Source organism: Dendropsophus ebraccatus, chromosome 2, assembly GCF_027789765.1.
Source record: "Dendropsophus ebraccatus isolate aDenEbr1 chromosome 2, aDenEbr1.pat, whole genome shotgun sequence".
Classification (NCBI taxonomy): Eukaryota; Metazoa; Chordata; class Amphibia; order Anura; family Hylidae; genus Dendropsophus; species Dendropsophus ebraccatus.
In genome coordinates this window covers 45,902,648-45,927,663 of record NC_091455.1, presented here as the reverse complement: position 1 = coordinate 45,927,663, position 25,016 = coordinate 45,902,648, and the positions used below count along the sequence as shown (strand labels likewise).

Genomic DNA, 25,016 nt, shown 5'->3' with positions numbered 1-25,016 from the left:
ATAACAATGTGCTCTGCAGCTATTGCCCCAGTCACTGGCCCTCCAAAAATTGGCAAATACAAAAATAACAATACAATGCAGGAATGTGGTACCACTATAGAGTGCCCAAAATTTATCACCATGCAATACCAAAACAGTGGCATGCAATGACTAAATAACTAACATACAAATAAAATGCTCACATAGATACAGTAATATGCAGTGTCTACATAATGACATCATAGTGTCCAAATACTTCAAAATACAGTCTAAATCAGTGCTTCTCAAACTGTGAGGCGGGCCTCACCAGTGAGGCGCCCCCCTAGTTGTTAGTGAGGCCCGGCTGATGAGTCAGTATTCACAAAAGTGACTATAAGCTGCACAGGTCTTTCCCTAAATGCAACAATCTTTGGTTAAGGAACATTATTGACTCATTTTGTGCTTATTTAATGTTGCACAGAGGTTAGGAGACAAATGAAGGGTAGACTGAGCAATAGTTTTTATCTTTGCATGGACTTCCATCACAGATGGTGAGGCCCAGCATCTTCTTGGTCAGTCTGGTGAGGCCCCGGCATCATTTAGTCTATTAGGTGAGGCTCCAATAGAAAAAGTTTGAGAAGCACTGGTCCAAATAATATACAGTATCGTATAGTATCGTAACAAAACATATACTTACCTCCCTGGCTCTCGCCATCACTGTCGTTTTCACAAAGCCACTCCAGATGCACAGAACTTCCTGGGTTTGGGGTTGGTAAGTGGTATTGCCCAATTAAAGGCCTGAGACATGGCAGCAGCCAATGATTAGTTTTATTACTATGTGACAACCCCAAACACAGCAAGTGCTTTGCACAGAACCGACTCTGTGAGAATGGTGGTGGTAGCGGTAGCAAGGGAGGTGAGTATATTTTTTTATGTTTTTCACCTGACTGAGCACAATTTTGGAGAAAACTTTATTTTTGTAATAGCCTATTTACTATTTTTATTGATAGTACAAGCGATTAAATTCTCTGATAACTGGTCCTCAAGAACCAATCTCACAGATTTTGGCTGTGTGTTTGTTTACATTACACCTGTCCATACTGGTGACTGTATTGATGCGCTATGTACATAGTGTCTCTATATACACAGCTCAACTCTACAGTCTCCTGCACAGACAGTCAGCAGGTCAACAATTAATTTTTTCCCAGTCGTCATTGTCCCTCTATATCATAGGAAACAAGGACTATTATAGAATGTGACCATGCCATGTGTTGCTCCAATCTATGTGCCATTTAGAGTTACAGAATATACATCACCTTTTACAGAACTAGAAGACAAAGAACTCAGCACTATGGTTAGAGAAGAATAATGATGAGAACATTTCTCATTTGATATATTAAATTCAGCAGGTGACAATGGTTACCTGTAAATTATCCTTAGTACTCAAACAGTGATCCGAACGTATAACAAAATGTAAGTGAAACTGTTATCTTTTCTCTACCCCACCCCCAGGCCTCTGCTGATTCTGGTATCATAGTGTTCTTTATGCTGATATTCTTGCATCCTTCTATTCCGGCAACTATATATTGATTTATGCAAAAACCATCTCTTTTCATTGGTGGACAGTGTTATGGAGCAGGGTGTATCGGCCACTGCACTCTTTGTTCAGTTTTGGCCCATCGTTGAAAATCACACCTCTTGATTGCATAACTGGGCCCAGCAGAAAGCGCAATTTTTAACAATAGACCAGGCGGGATGGACACTATCCACTGGTAATAACAGGATGCCCCCCCCCCAAAAAAAAAAAAAAACAACAACAAAAAAATATATAAAAAAAAAACACAGACTTAGGCATGATGTATTTATGGCTGTTTCTGGGTTTGCCAGGTTATTTATATATATACGGTACTTTTTTTCCTTTTTGTGATATGGATTGTGGATGCGCAATAGAATGGACTGTGTGAATAGCCCAATAGAAATCAAAGGGAAATAAGTTGGATGCAGATCCGTAATCACAGACAACTTTGCGGGACCTAAGACTGCTTGATAAATCTCTGCCAATGTGAGCATAGGGAAATCTGATGGGTTGTTATGGAGGCTGAGAGCCTAAAGGAGCTCCTGTCAGCAACTTTTAAAAACTCATGTAATTAAATTTTTTGTTCATCCAACCTGACCAATAAATCTGGTGTACATCAAAATGATACCAATGAATGCTAAAAATACAGCTGTACTGACAGTAAAAAACAAAAAAAAAAAAAAACAAGGGTGATGGCTTTTAATAAAATAGAAACAAATTATTTTGAAAAAATATTATTAAATAAATAAATAAATAAATAAATAAAAAAACAAGCATTTCCACCCTCATGACTCTTACTCAAGATAGCATTGGGTCTTCCCTATAGTTTAACAAACAAGCATCCATCCTTCCATAATACACACATATAGAGGAAGACCAGTCAAGTTAGAGAGACAGCCTCCTAGACACATCATTTAGGTCCAAGGTTCAGATTTAAACTATGTTTATATGTAGCATTTCAGAAACAAATATAGTTATTACTACTGCTGTTTCCTACTGACTGAAGAAGGGGCAACCCATGTATAATCTACTCTACAACTACAAGAGATCAAAACAGACCCTAATGGTGCGTTTACACAGGCAGATTTATCTGACAGATTTTTTAAGCCAAATCCAGGAACAGACCATAAACAGGGAACAGGTCATATAGGAAAGACTGGGATCTATCCTCTTTTCAAATCCATTCCTGTTTTTGGCTTCCAAAATCTGTCAGATAAATCTGCCTGTGTAAACGCACCATAACTTTACAATTGAAAGATTAGACAGGATGGGGGAACTTCAGTCCACTAAGCAATGATTCCTGAATTCCTCTTCAGACATTACAAAAAGGCATATGCTACATAGTTTCCACTTAGGGCCCTTTTACACGGAAAGATTATCTGACAGATTATCTGCCAAAGATTTGAAGCCAAAACCAGGAATGGATTTGAAAAGAGGAGAAATCTCAGGCTTTCCTTTATTACCTGATCTCTGTTTATAGTCCATTCCTGGCTTTGGCTTCAAATCTTTGGCAGATAATCTGTCAGATAATCTTTCAGTGTAAAAGGGCCCTTATACTGATTGATGATATCTGGGGTCTAATGGTTTGATTCTAGTTCTTTACCAAGAACTAATGATTTTTCTACACTCATAGTTTTCGATAGTAATAAGGTCAGTTCAAATTACTTCCAAAACCCTGTTTTTATTTCACTCAAACTCCACTTTACACAATGTACTGCACTGGGTAAATTTTCAGACACTGAAAATAAGACTTAGGCTGGGTTCACACTGGGTTTTTTGCAATTTGTTTGTTTCATCCGTTTTATGCAAAAAAGGATGAAAAAAACTGATGCTTTTGTGTTTATCCATTGATTTTCTTGATTAAAAAAAAAGAAAACAGATCAAAAAATAGATCAAAACATGGTCGACTACGTTTTTGTGTACACTAAAACAATGGATGCATTGTGATCCATTTTTGGTCCTTTTTTTAACAAAGGAAATCAATGAAAAACGGATCAAAACAGATGCACACAAACGCATCTGTTTTTGCAAAAACGGATAGAAAAATGAATTGCAAAATGTAGTGTGAGCCCAGCCTTATGTTTAGAATTCTATAAACTCAGGGTCCTATGGAATATGAGGGTCATTGCCTTAAATTCTTTTCTCATTGTCCAAGTGGAGCCTCCTACAGTGTACTACCCTAACCAGCTGGTTTTTTTTCTCCATGTGCTATAGATGGTGATCATACAAGTTTATATAACAGAAAATAAAATTGGAGGCTTTTTAAAGGTGATCAATGTCTGAATTGATAATGTCAACTTTGAACTGCAGTGCACCATGGTCTAACCAAAAGACCCCACTCTGTCATCTGCCAGTGATTTTCACTGGTGACACTGCGGATATCTAGGTGGTAGCCCTCTTCTATTCAAATGTATTCCAGCATATCCTTGGATATGGTCTTCACTTCACAGTGATTCAGGTGATTCAGATCCTGTGGCTGGGAGGCAGATACAGATGATGTGGATGGGGGCCCGGGAGTCCTTAAAGTGAAAAAAATCACATTGTGTTATGGTGCGTTTACACAGGCAGATTTATCTGACAGATTTTGGAAGCCAAAACCAGGAATGGATTTGAAAAAAGGAGAAATCTCAGTCTTTCCTTTATGACCCGTTCCCTGTTTATGGTCTGTTCCTGGCTTTGGCTTAAAAAATCTGTCAGATAAATCTGCCTGTGTAAACGCACCATTAGATCTAGTAATCATGGAGGTCAGTGTAACCCTTGTTAACCACTGTTTTCTATGCAGCCGATCCACTGTTCTGGTCAGTGTCAGACTGGGGTATCCGGGGCCCACCAGAGGAATTGATTCTGGGGGCCCACCAATGAATGACCAGTGAAAAACAATATGTCGTCAGTATTTGTGCAGGTTCTGAAGCTGGAAGCCCACCGTAGGATCCTCTGGTTCTAGTAGAGCTTGAATCAGGTTATGTCCTTCTCACCTGTTCAGACTTCAGTGTACTCTTGGCCTTGATTTAGTGTGTTTATTTCTTTTGCACCAGTCTAAACTCTGTCTGATTTCAGCCCTTGCTGTGTGGTGATTAACAGGTTCTACCACACCCGTCTGGTTTCTTCTTCTAGCCTCTTTCGGGGCTGAAGATAGTTTAGACTGTGCTCTGTGTGGTCTGGATGCTAGAGGGCTGGTTCAATCACGCCCTGGACTTGAACTCTGACATCTCATGAGAAGTTCACTTGTGCTCTTGGACATTGCTTGCGATTGTCTTTTGTAACTTGAGCTGGCATATTGGATTGTTTTGATGGGAATTCTGAATTCTGTCCTCCTGACCTCCGGTTTGCCTGCTTTTCTTGTACTGTTCTGGTCCTAGGGTCGGGCTGTCAAGTAGGTATAGACAGTCTTGGAGGGCTCACGCTGTTTGTCTTTGTCTTCCATCCAGGTCTTCGGTTCCTTTACACAGGTACTGGTTAACATCCACATGGAAATAAAGAGGTGCACCATCCTGCTAGTACCCTCAACAAAAAAGAAGGGACTGTAGAATTGGAATTTTAGTCCTTACTTTACCTACAGGCTTTTATTGTGGGTAGAATGTGTAAAACATTTGTATTTTTATTTACTCAGTACACATGTAAGCATGAACCAAGCTCACAAATAGAAAAAGCTCTGATTGTCAAAAAGAGAAACAAAGAAAAACAAATATTATAATTGTTAGTGGGTGGAAATTAACATGATAGGGATGGAGGTTACGGGAACCTATGAGCAGTTAATAAAATATCTCCCTAATGATGTGGCTACATGAAGGGGCAATAAAATCCATTTCCTCTTAGCAACAACAAAAAGTCAGTGTTGTCAGAAAATAAATTGAAATTAAACATAGGAAGCAAAGACAGATGACATATAGCTTTCTTGGAGAAGCTCTGCTGTCATGTCAGACAGTTACGTGCTAGGAATCAGAACCACAAGACATGATACAGAGAAGGTGTTAATGAAAAATGCAGAGATGTATGTCTAGCTGTCACTGTCACAGTAGGGGAGGTATATAAGGTTATAGGAAATTACAGCAATAAGTGTCCTTATAAATTTACTGTATATAGATTTTTGCATAAAAAGCCATCTATACAGTTCATTGGTTGCTTGTAATTCATACATTTTTCTCCATCTGTGAAAACGATTCTGTGTACTTTTATAGTCCTACAGTATATGCAAATACCCCACCCAAGGCAAAATAGCTCATTGGTGGCCTTAGTTTGGCACCCAGTATTTGAGCCATAAGGATCACCAGCCAAGCTATATCCCAGGGTGGATGTATGGAACACAATGGTGAAACACAGTATTATATTAATAATTGTATTTATAGTGCCAACATATTCTGCAGCACTTTACCATTGTACTCATTAAGGCTATGTTCACACTACGTAAAAGTACGGTCTTTGTTGCCATTCAATGAATTGCGGCCATAGAAAGACCTGTCAGTTCACACAATGAAGCGAGAGGCTCCGGCCGCTTGCTTAATTGTGTGCTGTGGGAGGTTCTGATGCGGGCACGCGCTGATGTGCCCGCATCAGAACCCTGCGACCGGCAAGATCATCCGGCCCGTACTTAAGTACCGGCTGGGATGATCCAGGCAGAGACCGGACGTTCCGTGACCTAGATTACAGATTACCCTGCATCCCGTATGTATGAGTAGCTACCAATCTACCTGTACTTACAACTATAGCGGAGCAAAGAAATAACATTACAAAGACATAGACATTAGGGTATGTTAAAGGGGTTGTCCAGCGCTACAAAAACATGGCCACTTTCCCCCCTCTCTTGTCTCCTGTTCAGGTGTGGTTTGCAATTACTTTAATTGAACTGAGTTTGAAACCCCACCCAATCTGGAGACGAGAGGGGGGAAAGTGGCCATGTTTTTTTTAAGCACTGGACAACCCCTTTAACACTGAGTAAATGTGTCTGCATTCCACGACGGAACTCTCCGAGGTGGAATCCCATCTGCCTCAGTGTGCCATAGCCTGTCCATGAGAGTGCTCGCGTGCCTCCGCTCCGCGACTCTCTGCGCAAAGAATTGAAATGTCACGCAAGACCTCTAATAGACAGGCTATGCCTTTCTGAGGCAGGCGGGAGTTCCGCCGTGGAATGCCGACACATTTACTCAGTGTGAACATACCCTTACATAGCAAATAACCTAATGACTTCATATTTTGTGGTATCTTCTATACCCTCAGGACAATTCAGAGCAGGGACCTAAAGAGGTACTCCGGGATTTATTTATTTATTTCAAATCAACTGGTGTCAGAAAATTATACAGGTTTGTAATTTACACCTATTTAACAATATCCAGTCTTCCAGTACTTATCAGCTGCTGTATGCCCTACAGGAAGTGGTGTATTTTTTGCAGTCAGACACAGTGCTCTCTGCTGTGACCTCTGTCTGTGACAAGAACTCCAAAGCAGGAAAGGTTTTCTATAGGGATTTGCTGCTGCTCTGGACAGTTCCTCTCAGGGACAGAGGTGGCGTCAGAGAACACTGTCTGAGACTGTAAATAATATACCACTTCCTGCAGGGCATACAGCAGCTGATAAATACTGGAAGACTTGAGATTTTTAAATAGAAGTAATAACTTTCTTACACCGGTTGATTTAAAAGAAGAACATTTTGCTGGAGCAACCCTTTAATACTAATGTCTGCTGCACCATAATGTGAATGTTTTTATTTGCTTAATGTTTATTATTAGGGTACGTTATTGTCATATTATTTAGACAGTGCAGTAGTATTTGATTTTTGCATTGTATAACACTTAAAGGAGTACTCTGGTGATTTTTTTTTAAAAAAACAACTGGTTTCAGAAATTTGTACAGATTTGTAAATTATTTATTTTTAAAAAAACCTCAGTAGAAAACCTTTCCTGCTCTGGACAGTTTCTGTGATGGACATAGAACACTGTGTTAAAAACATTTTTTTTCACCGGAGTACCCCTTTACATGAAAAAATAAGTCAGGGGTCAAAATATGGGGATTATTTAAAACAAACATTTTTTTTTCTTTTATTCATACAAAACAGAACAAAAACTACCCAAAGTTGGTATCATTGGAGTCATACTGGCAGGTACAATAAGGTTAGCATGTCAGCCTCACTATACAAACTTATTGAAATTATTATTTTTTTTTCCTGGGCTTGTAATACATTATATGATAAAATAAAAGGCACCAGTAAAAGTATAATAATTTTTTCAAAAAAAACAAACAAACAAAAAAAAAAAACAGTATAACTGGGGTGGGGCTACTCGGTCATCCATCAGCCCCCCTGGCGACATCACGGGGAGGGTGCATTACAACACCGGAAAGAGGCAGGAAGAGGGCACTTACTGTCACAGCCCTGGTTATACTATGCACTGCATTTTAATTAGGCTGGGTTCACACTATGTATATTTCAGTCAGTATTGTGGTCCTCATATTGCAACCAAAATCAGGAGTGGATTAAAAACACAGAAAGGATCTGTTCACACAATGTTGAAATTGAGTGGATGGCCGCCATATAACAGTAAATAACGGCCATTATTTCAATATAACAGCCGTTGTTCTAAAATAACAGCAAATATTTGCCATTAAATGGCGGCCATCCACTCAATTTCAACATTGTGTGAACAGAGCCTTTCTGTGTTTTCAATCCACACCTGGTTTTGGTTGCAATATGAGGACCACAATACTGACTGAAATATACGTAGTGTGAACCCAGTTAGTAAGTTAGGCTTGTTTTTAGGCTTGCTGTTCCCACACCGTCTTTTTCAGGCAAAAAACTGATGTTTTTGGATAATGACGGATGTTAAAAATGGGTGTCAGCCCTAGCATGTCGAAGGTAAAATACAGATTACTTTTTATTTTCATGGCAACTGGTAAAATGCACAGGAAAAGCAGCTCCAAAATCAGCACCACTTGATGTGGATTTTTTGCTGGAATTATCCACAGAAAACTGACAAGTGGGGATATACTATGAAGTTTCTAAGGCCATAATGTTTTCAAAATATTTCAAGGGGTAGGACATTAATGACAATAAATTGTTATTTAGGATTAAAAAAAAAATTAGAACTCATCTCCATACACTTCAATGAAACTTGTCTGCAATACCACAAACAAACTGAGGACAGTAAAGGAGCTGTTTTCTGTATTATCCCTTTACATTTGGAAATTTACTCTGGACAATCATTAACATAGAACACGATTTAAACTATATATATCTTTATCAATACAGCTGAAACTGAGCCATATTCAAGTGGGAACACGAGGGTATATGCACATATATCACTGATGGTATATAACTTAACAGGACGAGCAATGTAAGCACAAATGCAAGGCCAAGGCAAAAGAAAAAAATGTAGATTTCTTTCGGATTTTGTTTGCTTACTTCCTCCAAAGGTTTGGTCCATATAAAGCTTGTTGACTCACCATAAATTAAAGTCAGGGTGTGTTTATTGTATACATTCTATGTGCCACTTCCCCTCCCGCAGTCACACACCTCTTAGTAAACACGCAGCACAACCTACAATCTCCAAACTGCATTCCTGTATATATATATATATATATATATATATATATATATATATATGGGTTGTCCAGCAAAAATCTTTTCTTTCAAATCAACTGGTGTCAGAAAGTTATATAGATTTGCAGTTAACTTCTATTAAAAATTCTCAAGTCTTCCCATACTTATTAGCTACTGCAGGAAATGTTTCATTTTCAGTCTGACACAGTGCTCTCTGCTGCCATCTCTAGCCGAGACAGGAACTCTGTCTCGGTTTTCTATGAATCCCCATAAAAACCTCTCCTGCTCTAGACAGTTCCTGTCTCGGCCAGAGATGTCAGCAGAGAGCACTGTGTCAGACTGAAAATAAAACAACATTTCCTGCAGGACATATAGTAGCTAATAAGTATGGAAAGACCTGAGATTTTCTAATAGAACTTTCTGACACCAGTTGATTTGAATGAAAAAGATTTTTGCTGGACAACCCCTTTAAGGATTCAACCCACAACAACCCAAGCAATCTCTTATATTGAGTGTCTAATGAGAGATGATTGAACATACTGTATATATCTAATTGTTATTGTATCATAGGATGTGATAGCCGGATAAACAGCAGTTAGAATTCTTGCGCTAGAACAACCAGATATGTTTTATTCACGTAATATATTCCCTTCCACAATGGTGAATTGATTCTTTGTAGGCTCCAGTTTATTATGTTCTCAAGTTCATTGATCTCTGCAGTGCTTAAACAAGCTCTTATTGGTTTTCGTTTACTGTTTAGTTACATATTTTAGAATAACATTCCAGTCACCTGTGTCCTATTTACTCCAGAGTGGAAAACGCAACTGAATAGGAAAAAGAAAATAAAAAGTCTCCTATCTTTTTTACTCCCTCACCCCTCTCTTTACACTCATTCTTTTCCCATTCTCTTTTACATAAATGTATTCTCTCTCAGGGCCGTATCACACGGCCCATCATTAATAACGATGTCCGTACAGCCCTTGCTGTATATAGTAAACAATAAAGTATATACTTTACCTCTGTCCTTCTAGCTTTCCTCGCTCACTGCAGCCAATGCTAGCACTGCTTAAAGCGACTCTGTACCCACAATCTGACCCCCCCCCAAACCACTTGTACCTTCGAATAGCTGCTTTTAATCCAAGATCTGTCCTGGGGTCCGTTCGGGAGGTGATGTGGTTATTGTCCTAATAAACAACTTTTAAACTTGCAGCCCCATGCCCAACAACTGGGACTTAAAATATCTGTGCCCTAACCTTGCACCACCTCTCCGTCCCTCCTTCCCACCCTCATCATCATTAGTAATGCTATTGGAACATTTTCTCCTGCCTGAACACTGCACAGGTGCCTTAACGATCGAACCCATGTTCAGTTTTCACACATCTGATGCATAGGAGACAATCTGCTTGGAGCATTCCTAGTGATGAAGAGGGTGGAGAGGGGGGACAGAGAGATTGTGGAAGACTAATGCATAGACATTCTAAGTTCCGGCCATTGGGCATGGGGCTTCAAGTTTAAAAGTTGTTTTTAAGGACAATAACTGCATCACCTGCCAAAAGGACCCCAGGACAGATCTTAGATTAAAAGCAGCTATCCGAAGGTACAAGCAGTTTGGGGGGGGGGGCAGATTGTGGGTACAGAGTGGCTTTAAGCTGGCTCTGAAGTCACAGGCCATTTAGCCAATCAGTGGCGAGACGGGACAGTGCAGCGGCTAGTGATTGGCTGAGCGGCCTGGCACTGCAAAGATGGCTTCAGATGTGCCAGCAACGGCTGCGGTGAGCGGGGTGAAGCTAAGAGGACTATGGGGAGCCTATAGCAGTAAGTATAATTTTCATTATTTTTCTTCAGACATTCTTCAGCAGGAGGCCAATGATTTTTAAGCATGTTAAAAGACGACAATTAGCTGATGAACGTTTCTTCGGCTGATCGTTGTCTTTATTAAACGTAGTGATAATCTGCCGAATCAGCCTGATTTAGCATATTATCGCTGGCTATAGTCACACACCTATAGTGTAGTCCGCGGCCGCTGGTCCGCACTACGAACTACGATTAAGCATCCGTAGTGCTCTGTGCTTCATGGAGCTCTACGTTCACACTTCAGTACCCTAGCGATCCGTGCAGCAAAAAACGGTCCGCATTACATGTCCATTTTTTTTGTGGCACAGATCACGGCCCCGTAAACACGTACAAATATGTCAACTGGGCCATTGAATAACATTGGCTTTATGTTCTGTCCGCAATTGCGTGCCCACAATTGCGTACAGATCAACGGACGTGTGAATATAGCCTCTCTCTTTCCTTTTCTTCTTCCAATTACTTTTTCTCAATCTCAATTTCTATCTCACTCTACCTACTTATCTATGTCTCTTTCTATAACTTCTCCCTGTAACTCAGTCACATTTTTTTTATTTACATTCTCTCTCCCCCTATTATCTATCTATCTATCTATCTATCTATCTATCTATCTATGTTCTATCTATCTATCTATCTATCTATCTTTCTATCTATATCCTATCTATCTATCTCTCTAGCTATTTGTCTGTCTGTCTATTAAAAAAAATTGCTGCAGCACTCAGAAAAATACATTTAGATGGGGCCAGCAGTCCACACCTACCGTAGCTCCAATGTGTGAACTAATACAGCAAAAAAAAAAAAAAGACAGCTGCACTTCAATGTCAGTTGCTTAGAAAAAGTTTCTTTTGATGAACTGAAATGTTACACATTTGGATTTGGGTATAATGGGAGAAGTTCTGCAGTCTAGTTTTTATTTCTCTATCTACCTATATAATAATAATAATAATAATAATAATAATAATAATAATAATAATAATAATAATAATAATAATCATCATCATCATCATAATAATCATAATAATAATATGAGCCGGATGAAGTGTGTAGTCACGTAAAAATTGCCGTCACTCATTATCTGTGAAACGCACTGTGTTTCCCTGTCTAATCTCTGAATAAAGCATTGTTTTAATTTATTGGTGAGTGCCGTGATAAGAACTCTTTTTTGGTTGTTATACTGGTGAGACTATATTCACACTGAGCACTGAGGTTGTCGAAACGTCGCACCAATGAATTATTGCTGTGCACCTGTTCTTTATATGATTTTTTGCACAAAATAAATTTGGATTTTTTCACCTGAATGGAAGTGCTGCGGAATATTTTTACTTTGTTAATCACATGGTCCGGAGTCAAGACCTATCTGCTGGCACCCGCCCACATCATTTAAAAGAGTACTGCTTCATGATTTGAACTCTATCTATCTATCTATCTATCTATCTATCTTGAAAATGCCTGTGTGAGACGGGAGAATCTATCTATCAGGCTCTGTCTATATGTCTCTACCTATATATCTCTAGTGATCCCTCTTCCCATACAATGATATGATATTTTAGCAGTAAGGCAGGCTGTATAGTAACCATTATATATGCAGCATCATTGATTCCACCATTATCAGTGAATAGTTGATGCAATTTCTAGTTCAGGGTAACTAAAGTATCTGAAGACAACCACAGCGAAATGAGTGTCATATCCTTATGACTAGGCCAAATATAGGCATTCAATATTTCTGGTTCATGGTGAGTTACTAAAAGTAAAAGTCTTGACAATCATATTGTAAATAGCAGCAGCTTATAGATTTACACAGTTCTTTCTATTGAAGTCTAGCCAATAAAACTGAACGGCAATCTATATTGGATTTTTATCCTTCATGCTCAACAGTTCATGGTACTGAATGCTTGATATGACCTTATGTTATATTCCTAGTATTGTATTTCTGTTTTCTAAAATATGTGGTCTTTCATTTGCATGATCAAGTATTTTGTCACCCAACTACCTGTTTATAATGGCTTTCCTGGATATAATAAAATAGGCATATATACAGACCCTTGGGGCATGCATCATTAGGGCAGTTAATTTACCTGTAACAGCTTAAATTGATAACTTGGTTTACCATGGGAACCTATGTCTTTGTAAAGAATAAAGGGAAAGGAAGCACCTGGACCCTTTTATTGTACTGATAAGCATGGGTCCTCCTACCTATTATAATAATCACATTGTGTCATGATTATGTGTCATGCTACTGATTGTACACTTTCTTAAAGGGGTTGTCCAGCAGAAATCTTTTTCTTTCAAATCAACTGATATCAGAAAGTTATATAGATTTGTAATTTACTTCAATTAAAAAATCTCAAGCCTTCCCATACTTATTAGCTACTGTATGTCCTGCAGGAAATGTTGTTTTATTGTTAGTCTAACACAGTGCTCTCTGCTGACATCTCTGGCCGAGACAGGAACTGTACAGAGCAGGAGAGGTTTTCTATGGGGATGCATAGAAAACCGAGACAACGTTCCTGTCTCGGCCAGAGATGTCAACAGAGAGCAGTAACCCCTTAAAAATAATGACTAAATAATGACTGACCTTGTGCATCTGGGTATGCAATAGTGTGCCATATGTCATGAAAAAAATATATAATTTTATTATTGTTGTTGTTGTTATTATTATTATTAATAATAATAATAATAATAATAATAATAATAACAACAACTGCAACAACTTAAATACAGCTCTCAGCATTTAAGGAGAAGTCCGGCGAAAATTATTTTTTTATATGTTATTACTTATAGAAAGTTATACAATTTTCTAATGTACATTAATTATGGGAAATGCTCATATACTGCTATTTCCCTTAATTTAGTGTATCAGGAAGTGTTAGAATTATCTCTGAAGCAGTGACGTCACGACCAACGGTGTAATTCCTATGGAGTGTCCAGCAGGGGGCGCTCTATATATAGAAGTCAATGAGTACCATTGACTTCTATATCTAGTGCGCCCCTGCTGGACACTCCATAGGAATTACAGTGTATGTAATGTAATGCACTGTACTGTTGTGACTTTATGAATACATTTATGGAATACTTTGGGGAGCAAGTGTCCTTGCTCCCCAAAGTATCCCATAAATGTATTCAATAAATACATTTGCAGGGCACTGAGCAGGGAGGGAGAGAGGTGCCATCTACCTCCCCCCTCCTTGCTCGGTGCTGGGAACATATACAAAGCACTACTCCCCCATTATCTGCAGATAATGGGGGAGTAGTACCTGTGCTATCCCTATCACCGCCCGCGCCGCCGCCGCTCACACAGGGGCTGCTATTCATGCCCCCCGCCGCTCCCCCTCCTCCACCTCCTCCTCCTCCTCCCCCTCCTCCCGGCATCAAACTTACGATTCCCCGCTGCCCGCGCCGCTCCTAACTACCCGCCCGCTCGCTCGCCCGCCCCGTTCCTGGCCGCCGCTCTCTGCTCATGACGGCTGCGTCAGCCCGCCCCCACCCCGGCCGGGGACACCAGGAAGCGCCGTGCTCCCGGCCGGGGTGGGGGTGGGCTGACGCGGCCGACATGAGCAGAGAGCGGCGGCCAGGAACGGGGCGGGCGAGCGAGCGAGCGGGCGGGTAGTTAGGAGCGGCGCGGGCGGCGGGGAATCAGCGGCGCGATGAATAGCAGCCCCTGTGTGAGCGGCGGCGGCGCGGGCGGTGATAGGGATAGCACAGGTACTACTCCCCCATTATCTGCAGATAATGGGGGAGTAGTACTTTGTATATGTTCCCAGCACCGAGCAGGGAGGGGGGAGGTAGATGGCACCTCTCTCCCTCCCTGCTCGGTGCCCTGCAAATGTATTCATTGAATACATTTATGGGATACTTTGGGGAGCAAGGACACTTGCTCCCCAAAGTATTCGATAAATGTATTCATAAAGTCACAACAGTACAGTGCATTACATTACATTACATTACATACACTGTAATTCCTATGGAGTGTCCAGCAGGGGCGCACTATATATAGAAGTCAATGGTACTCATTGACTTCTATATATAGAGCGCCCCCTGCTGGACACTCCATAGGAATTACACCGTTGGTCGTGACGTCACTGCTTCAGAGATAATTCTAACACTTCCTGATACACTAAATTAAGGGAAATAGCAGTATATGAGCATTTCCCATAATTAATGTACATTAGAAAATTGTATAACTTTCCATAAGTAATAACATATAAAAAAATAATTTTCGCCGGACTTCTCCTTTAACAAATAAAGGTTGATGGTGAGACATGCTGTAAAATGTACACATTGTCTATGTTAATATAGTAACACAACAGCCTATAACAGTTTATGCAATATTAAGAGATGAGTGAATTGTGCTACAAATGGTACAAAAAAGTATATATAGTTTGTAATTTGGGAAAATGGCCTACAGAAGAAGGGATTTTGAATAAAGTCAGGAGTCCCTGTTTCTGTAGAGTAAGCATTAAAGCCTGTATGACGTGCTGCTTAGGGCAGGGCACCTAATCCAGATAATGTGTGTTGTCATCCTTTACACGGGCCGATTATTGGCAACAAGTGTAACTAGAAACTCTTCTGTGGCCGTGTAAAAGTGACACCGATAAGCAGAGAATAGGAAAAATGTCTGATCCTCAGCGGCTGATCAGGTCTTTAGAGCAAGCTTTTAAAATTATTGTTGCCGGCCACACATCATCCTGTGTGAACAGAGGATCTGGGTCCAGCAATGATAAAAAAAAAGTATGCAAAAGTACTGCACCATCACATGTTTTTCAACATCAGTGGGCTAGCCAGACCTTCCTCCAGGAAGTAACAACCAAGCCAAATGCGTTCTACAATCAAGAAAACCACCTCAGTAAGGTATCCATCCACAGACAGCTGTTTCAGGGTATTTGCCCCTCATCAGTGTGGAGTAGGAATCTGGCTAGTGTGAGAAAAGCCTAGGAAGTGCATTTAAGAGAATGATGGTTGACCTTAGGGAGATCAACCAAAACACCGCAGAGACACCATTACGTGTTTCTCAATGTCAGTGATTCTAGGAACATTGCCCCCTGGGAAATCAAATATGCAAAAGTACTGAGGAGACACCATCACGTGTTTCTCAACGTCAGTGGGCTAGCCAGACCTTCCTCCGGGAAGGAACAACCAAGCCAAAGGCATTTTCCAGTCAAGGAAACCACCTCAGCAAGGTATCCATCCACAGCGGTTTCGGGGTATTTGCCCCTCATCAGTGTGGAGTAGAAATCTGGCAAGTGGGAGCAAAGCCTAGTAAATGCATTCAAGAGAATGATGGATGACCTTTGATTTGCCAGGGGACAATGTTCCTAGAATCACTGATGTTGAGAAACACATGTCTCAGCAGTGTTTTGGTTGATCTCTCTGAGGTCAACCATCATTCTGTTGAAAAAAAAAAAACTGACAACACAGATATGTAAATATTGGGGTCTGGGATGAGTATCTATCTGTGCTGTCAGTTTAAAGATCACAAGCAACAGTCTATACATACCAGCCACATTGCTTGTGATCTTACGTCTTCTCCAGTCCTCCAGTTTGGTCCCAGCTGTATCTTGAGGCTCTGCCTCCTCTGGTTGTAAATGATTCTGAAGGAGGCGGGGCCTGAAGATTCAGCTGGTGGCTGGACTGGAGGACTAGAGGAGAGGTGCTGGATCACAAGCAGTGTGGCTGGTATGTATAGACTGCTGCTTGAGATCTTTAAACTAACATCACAAATATATACATATCCCAGACCCTAATATACATATCTGTGCTGTCAGTTTTCTGGGCTGCGCAAACAATACAAGGATTGTTAGTGCAGCCTGGGGCTCTTGGTTTGTCATGTTGTGTAAAATCACTGCAAACAAGTGCCGATTGGTGCTCATTGGTGGCCCCCGTGTTAGAAAAATCACCTAGTGTAAAAGGACCCTTAGGTAAGCAAGACACAAACATTATGTTAGGGGAGTGATGGAAAATCACTGCCTGACCCCTTTGTTCTGGGAGAGATAAACTGCTACCAGAGCTGTACTGTTGTGGCTTACCTCTCCGCACAGAAAGTGCAGGATTGTTCATCTGACAGGTATTGAAGGTGTATGCTCACTACTCTATTTGCTGGGCTAAGCATTTTGCACACAGGACAGTAACAGTTAACTGAACAGTGAGGCAAAACTGCATGTCTCGCCACTTAGTATACAGGAGCAGTGATCCCCACTTTTTGACAGGAGTCCTGCTCTTGAAAAAATCCAGATCAGGTGTTAAATCGGATTCAGGTCCAATGCTACTTGTAGTTTACCTATGGTTACAAAAAGAGAGGAAGATTTAATTGATTGCTATTACTGCTAGAGTATAGGAGACATTGAAAGAACACTCCAACTCACTGTATGCTGATATAATCTGTTTTCATCCATGCAGTGATCACAGAGCTGAGAGGACCATGAAGCATGACACCTGAGGACCTGCTGGAAATACCAAATGCTGAAACCAGGTAAACTATCCTGAGCTTAGGTAAATTACCCGAAATTTTGCAACACTCTGTAATTATTGTGTAAAGCCGCCCCTTACAAAAAGTCGCTAAATCCGATCTGTCAGACCAATATGCTGCCATATGTAAGAGCAACTTCTTAGAGCTACAGGTCTGTACTGCTAGATCAGCTGATCTTCAAAGCTATAGACGGATATGGTAATGTACACTTAGGATAGCTTCACGGATCTGCAGCAGATTTCACGCTGTGAATTCGCGGAGAAATCCGCTGCGGATCCATTGTCAGTCATTTTCTATTAGAATACATAATCCAGGCGGGACTGATAGTGTGCAGACGCCTGGTGCCCTCATAGCAAGCCGGAGCGTGGGTACAGTATGCTTTGGCTGGAGGGGGGTTAACTTACATACACGCAGCGGGATGTCAATTCTCATAGAAAATAACTGGCAATGGATCCGCATGGAATTTCGCTGCAAATTTGCAGTGTGAAATCCTCTACTGATCTGTTTCGTAAGAAGCTACCCTAAGGGGGATTTATCAAACTGGTGTAAAGTTAGAACTGGCACAGTTGCCCCTAGCAACCAATCAGATTCCACCTTTCATTTCTCACAGACTCTTTGGAAAATGAAAGGTGGAATCTGATTGGTTGCTAGGGGCAACTGAGCCAGTTTCACTTTACACCATGATTGATAAATCTCCCCCTTGATGTGTGTGCATAGAAATGACTGCCCTGTCTTGTGGTTTTCCTGTAGCAAACTGAGCAAGAGTTGTGAGTGGAAGGCCCCTTCTATTGCATCTATATATCTGATAGTCTACATGGACTGCAGCTTTCAAAAGGGGCCAGCCTCTAAGCAATTACTTAATCTATTTTCTCTAATATCAGTTTTCATGGCCAATCCTAAACTCGAGTTGAGCAAGAATTTATAAGCAAGTTTCCTTCCTTTCTTCATCATGGTACAGAGAGTCAGGTTGTATGTAACTTATCCATACTGGGCAATCTAAACTGCATATTAAAGGAGAACTCTGGGCAGCCTTGTAAATAAAAAAAATCTTCCAGTTCTTACCTATGTTCCCTCCATCACTCTTCATGTGGTTTTACAGTCTCGCTCTTCTGATGAAGTTTTCTGTTTGCTTGTGTGTGTGTGTGTGTGTGTGGGGGGGGGGGGGGGGGGGGTTGCAGAGGGAGTAGGAGACTGAGTGGATTGCAGGGGGGCAGTTTTCTTCACTTACGGAAAGTGATTCAACTACCATTGTGGCAGAACTACATAAACATGATAAATTATATAGAGACATCTATATTACTTTTAATGTATTTTTTGATAGAAAATAATTTTTCCTGCCTGGAGTTCCCCTTTAAGCCCTGAGGCTTAAATCTAACGCTCACTGTGAGCTTCTATAGTCTCTCTGAAGTCTCTCAGGTAGCTTAGGTTTCTCTCTAGCCACTAACCCCTTCCTTCTCCATACACCGTCTGATACATATGATATCCATTATGGATGCAACAACATCGATTTCCCCATTAGTCAATAGTTGATTCAATATCTAGATCAGGAAAACTAGAGTATCTGAAGATAACCAGAGCCAAATGAGGATCATGCCCTATAGGTTTATGGTGACTAACTAAAAAATTAAACCCTCAAAAATTAGATTGTAGTGAGCACCAGCTTATAGATTTACTTGGTTCTTTCTATTGAGGTCTAGAAAATAAAATTGAACTGCAAGGTATATTGGATTTTTATCCTTCATACCCGTTTGTGGTAGAGAATGTTAGAGAAGCCCTTATATTATATTCTTAGTATGGTATTTTTGTTTTGTATCATGTTATTCTGTTACCTGTTTATAATGGCCATGCTGAGTATACTAATATAGATATATTATAGTCTGTCTTGCCTATCAGGACAGATTTAAGCTATTTTTCAGAGTAAATAATGCATTTTGGAGGGGTACGGGGCGTGTTGAAACGACTGTGGCCATTTAAAGGGTTACTCCAGCAAAAATCTTTTTCTTTTAGATGAACTGGTGTCAGAAAGTTATACAGATTTGTACTTTACTTCAATTCTAAAATCTCAAGTCTTCCAGTACTTATCAACTCCTGTTTGTTCTGCAGAAAGTGGTGTATTCTTTCCAATCTAACACAGTGCTCTCTGCTGACATCTCTGTCTGAGACAGGAACTGTCCAGAGCAGTAGCAAATCCCCTTAGAAAACCTCTCCTGCTTTGCAAAGTTCCTGACATGGACAGAGGTGTCAGCAGAGAGTATTGTGTCAGACTGAAAAGAATACACCACTTTCTGCAGTACATACAGCAGCTGATAAGTACTGGAAGAGTTGAGATTTTTAAACTGAAGTAACTTAAAGATCTTTCTGAAACCAATTGATTTGAAAGAAAAAGATTTTCACCCTTTAAGGCTCATACTGTCTGCATCATTAAAGGTTTAGCTATCAATGCAATGCCAGGAGTTTAGTTCCAATAAAATAATATGTAGCAGGATGTATGAATTATCATATTCCCAACCAAGAAATGAGCACATGTATTCATAATAGTCTGGGGACATTTAGTGGAGTCTATTTCATGCTGGGCCATCACCACTTCTACTCACACCAATTGTATTTTCCAAGATACCTGCTAACACATGGAGATCACAATATTAATGCTTAAAGTGTTACTCGAATGTGCGACATTATTTGGCATTTCTTCTTTTCATGTCATTAACACAGCTGTCATCAATGCTCAACGTCCAGGCTGAAGGGAATGTAAATGTTACGGGAATTTGCAGATTGTTCCATATTGTAATCACCTCCGAATACTAGCATGCAATGTCACACCTATAAAGTCACACTCCGTCTTCTAGCGTATAATGTCAGTCCAATGGAGACATATGGTTTAACAGGAACATCATGTTAATGCCTATGCCCTATGGTTCATAGACATGCATTTTTTTTAGCTTTACAGTACAATCCTTTGTTATCCTATGTTATATTGAAGAGTACTCAGCTGGTTTTAATGAAGGTCTACTTACCTGCAGTAGGTCTGTGCTAAGGAGAAGGTTCAAGCTGAATGGAAATTATTCACATGAGTTATCATTGAGGACCTCGAGAACAGACGCCCCCGAGTGCCCCTTGTGAATGGAGTAGTGGTGCGCTTGTGAGGCCACCAATTTATTTACTGCTATGATGCTGACAGTGTGCTCTCCATCAATTCTATAGATAGTGAATGAAAGGAGGGGCTATACAAGTGCATTGCTCCTCCATTTTTTTAAGGGGGAATCAGGGGCCACTAGATAAAAAAAAGATCCTTAGATCACGGTCTATTCTGCCAAAGGGGATGGACTGACATTAGAGATGAGCAAATAGTGAAATATTTAATAATTCAAAATTCGCTTCGAATAGCTCCCGATATTCATATATTTGAACGAATATCGAATCCCATTATAGTCTATGAAAAAAAAAATACTTGGGACCTGGAAATCAATATTGACCAAGTGCACAATGAAACCTCAGGAAATGATGCCAACACCTCTGGATGCATATGGGACAGGAGGGGAAGCATGCCTGGGTGCATCTAACACTAGTGATGAGCGAACATCCCAATTTTCCCAAGTGTACGCCGAAGATTCATGAACAAATTCTAAGTGTAAAGTAGAAGCGTGCGTTTCGGTCTAGTGGTACGCACTTGTGTACGTATCAGGTCAGGTGCAGTGTAAAATATCTAATAACGAAAATAAACGATACCTACAAATTAGCAGTAGCAAGATAACAGATATTATCATAGTGTACAGCCGCATCCCGGATATATAATTGTTTTTTACAACAATAAAATTAAAGGGCTTTTCAACGCCTTTACAGGACACAGACTGTGCTAATCAGTAGTAGCAAGATAACAGGTATTATCACACACACACAGTATACAGCCGTATACCGGATATATAATTGGTTTTTAAAATAATAGTGATGAGCGAATACTGTTCGATCGAATAGATATTCGATCGAATAGTATGGTATTCCATAGTATTGAATATTATTGAATAGTACGCCGAATATTCGATAAATATTTAATAAGCGTTCAAATCTCCCTTTCCTTTTCCTGAGGTGTCATTGTAGACTGTGAAAATCCAAGTGGTCGAATAGATGTTTTTCAATAATCGAATACTTGTTCCCATAGACTTTAATGGGATCGAATAATCGATCGAACGTTTTAATATCTGGGAGATATTCGTACCAATGTGTGAATATTTCACTATTCGCTCATCACTATAAAATAATAAAATTAAAGGGCTAGTCAACGCCTTTACAGGACACAGACTGCGCAAATCAGTAGTAGCAAGATAACAGCTATTGTCACACAGTATCCAGCCGTATATACTATAAGTAGTTGTCTGAACAAACTGCCTGTCTCACAACAGCTTCTACATATATGGTTTTTATACTTTTAGCCCTAACTAGGGCTTTAGGGGTCCCTCCCTACCTAACTTCACCTAAAAGCCTTCTCTCCATGGTATAAAGTCTGTGTCTCTCTAGCTCCTACCAGCAAGTAACACAAATCTGAAATCACTATTCTTATATTCAGGAGGTGACGTAGTTTAGCCAGCCAATCACAGTTAGAGGTTTTTACTTAAAGTATTGCCTATTCCTAGTGCCTGTCCCTCCCCCCTGCATGTTTATTGGCTGAAATAAAGCTCCAGGGGATGTGGAAGGGCGAATCAAATTTTTACTGCGTTATTGTTCGAATATTCAAACGCAATATGGTACTATTCGATCGAAAACTATTCGCTCATTACTAATTGACATTATGTGTGCACACTGCCACCCCCTTCTGCTTTCAGACCCTCTGTGATCATACATGTATCCCCCCTATCCTGGTATAGGGGATGGGGATTGTATATTTTACATCATATAAAGTGTTACATTTTCTTTTGACTTGTCGCTAGGTTGTTGTCTTTAATAGTCATTGCATGTTGGCTTGGAGAAATACAATGTAAAGAAAGTAACAAATGCGCTCTGAAAGCTGACAAATATGGAAAAATTATCACTCCTAAAACATTTATTTAACATGACACGAGTTTTATTACATTATAATACTTAGAAATCTTTATGACTTGTGTTATGATTTTACTGCTGCTAATACTTTCTTGGGAAGGCAATGCATATTATATCTCATCCAGTAGGTGGCACCACATGTTTTGCCATACCTTTCTGGCTGTTTACCAGAAGAACATCAGTTGTGGCTGTATTTGCTCTTTGTAGGGGAGTTAATCATTATGTAGTCAATGGCAGTGGTGTAAAGGCTGTAAAAGCAACAGTTGTACCAAGGTCTTATGTCATATGGCTTATCATAGAAAGGGGTCCCTGCTACCAAATTGGCATTGGGGCCAAATAATCTCTCGTGCTACCCATTGTAGCTCTAAACCGCCGCGGTCCCAGGTGCAGCTCGTAGCCCGGGACCGCTGCTATTAGTGGGCACGGTCCAATCGCCATGCCCGCTAATTAAGTAATCGGATGCAGCTGTCAAAGTTGACAGCTGCATCCAATTACTTACTGCAGCCCATCCCTGGTGTCTAGTGGGGTGGATCGCCCACACCCCCCACGGGACGTTGTCCCGGAGGAATGATCCACACATCCGGCTCGGGCCGGGGTCTGCTCGGCACTCAATTGCTTCCGGCTGCAGCAGTAAAGTGTCATTTTTTATACCCCGCCCCCAATAAAAGTTTGAATCACACCCCTTTTCCCATGTTATAAATAAAAATAAATAAATAAAAAATAAATAAACATGTTTGTTATCGTCGCGTGTGTAATCGCCCGAACTATTAATTTATTCCATTCCCGATCTCGCACGGTAAATGGCGTAAGCGCAAAAAATCCCAAAGTGCAAAATTGCACATTTTTGGTCACATCAAATCCAGAAAAATTGTAATAAAAAGTGATCAAAAAGTCGCACATGCACAATCAAGGTACTGATAGAAAGAACACATCATGGTGCAAAAAATGACACCTGACACAGCCCCATAGACCAAAGGATAAAAGCGCTATAAGCAAGGAACTTATATTTGTTAACAATGGTTTGAATTTTTTACCAGCCAACACATAATATAAAAGTTATACATGTTACGTATCGTTGTAATTGTAATGACTTGAGGAACATATATAACAAGTCAGTTTTACCCCAGGGCGAGCGGCCTAAAAAGAAAAAACACTCCAAATAAAAGAAAAGCATTTTTTTTTCCAATTTCACCACACATTGAAGTACTTTATGAAAAAATTAAGTCTGTCTTTGCAAAGTACAATTAGTGGCGCAAAAAATAAGGGCCCATTTGGGTCTGTAGATGAAAAAATGCAACTGCTATGGCCTTTTAAACACAAGGAGGAAAAAATTAAAACGCAAAAATTTAAATTGGCCCTGTCCTCTAAGGGTTAACAGCATAAACCATATAAATCTGGTTCATTCTAAGACAGCCTAGTCTAAGATTACTCTGTCTTTTTTAGACAATTTTTATCTCCTCCACTGTCTTGTAATATAAGCATTTTGTAGACAGTGGCTCATACTGTATTTAAAAGGGGAATTCTGACTTGTATTATTAGTTTAAAAATGTGCTCAGCCTGGAGCACAACAATTACACTTACTCCTCTCTCTTCTACTTTTCCCAGAGACAATCCTGTTTCAAGGTGCTTCCTGAACTGCTTGCTCAGCCAATCAGTGAGGTGAGGTGAGACTGCAGCCAGTGATTGGCTGGGCAGGCAGTGAACTTGCCACCTCAAACAGAAGAAGTACTGTAGTAGATGGAGTGGCACTGGGTGACCCACAAGAAAAGTAATTTGTAATGCATACACTAGGGTAAGTACATTTGCAGAACAAAAAAAAAACATTCAAAATACATCTGAGTATGCGCCCAAATTTTTTACACAGATGTAAAGGGTAAATTTGGCAGTTTTCATACCTTTTTTTATATCATACGTCATGGGGCTTGTTCCAGTAAAAAGTGATCTTTTATCATCTGCGGATTGTGCTATGTGGGTGGGGCTTTACAGCTGAAGTGCCAATTAGCCTCGCCCACAATGCCACCATTGGCCCCTCCCCTGTGATATTATCGGCACATAGGCCCCGCCCCTAAACAGCTATTGGAACAGGCCAGCCTAAAGGTCTAGGCCCCACCCCTTCTAGGTCAGCCCATACCAATGGCCGCTGAAGGGGCAGGGCCTATGCGCCAATTACATTACTGGGCGTGGCCAATGGTAGCATTGTGGGCATGGCTAAGTGCCGCTTAGGTCCTGAAGCCCTGCCCAGATAGCACAATCCACAGATCACCTTTTACTGGAACAAGCCCCATGACGTATGGTATAAAATAAGGTATGAAAACTGCTGAATTTACCCTTTACACCTGTGTAGAGAAGTCAGAATGCAAAAAAGGGGGTGACAGTGTCACTTTGAGCCATGCCTTTTCTGCTGAGCCACTGCCATTTCCTCTAAACTACACCCTTTATCTAGCAAGGTACAAAGAGTGTCTAAAACAGTTCAGAAATGTAATAAAGTTATGATTCTCCACTGGGACCTGCAGGTAAGGGGAGTATAAGTGTACTAAAAGCACTCCACACAAACAATATAGTAGTGCAGTACAATGACTGTGGGGAAACTGTAATAATCTCCCTTAATG

At 40.4% G+C, this 25,016-nt stretch overlaps 1 protein-coding gene across 3 annotated transcripts in view; it reads left to right on the top strand.

Annotated features, from left to right (window-relative positions):
* The window catches only part of HNF4G (hepatocyte nuclear factor 4 gamma), a 73,870-nt gene that overhangs the window by 1,323 nt on the left and 47,531 nt on the right, over positions 1 to 25,016 (top strand). For 2 of the 3 annotated variants that reach the window (XM_069957452.1, XM_069957454.1), the window contains one exon: positions 17,307 to 17,379. In XM_069957452.1, coding sequence (XP_069813553.1) covers positions 17,367 to 17,379 — 13 coding nt within the window. In that variant the 5' untranslated portion in view covers positions 17,307 to 17,366. Of the gene's footprint in view, positions 1 to 7,569; positions 7,639 to 17,306; positions 17,380 to 25,016 lie in introns of those variants that run through there. The other variant, XM_069957453.1, reaches the window with a different exon arrangement.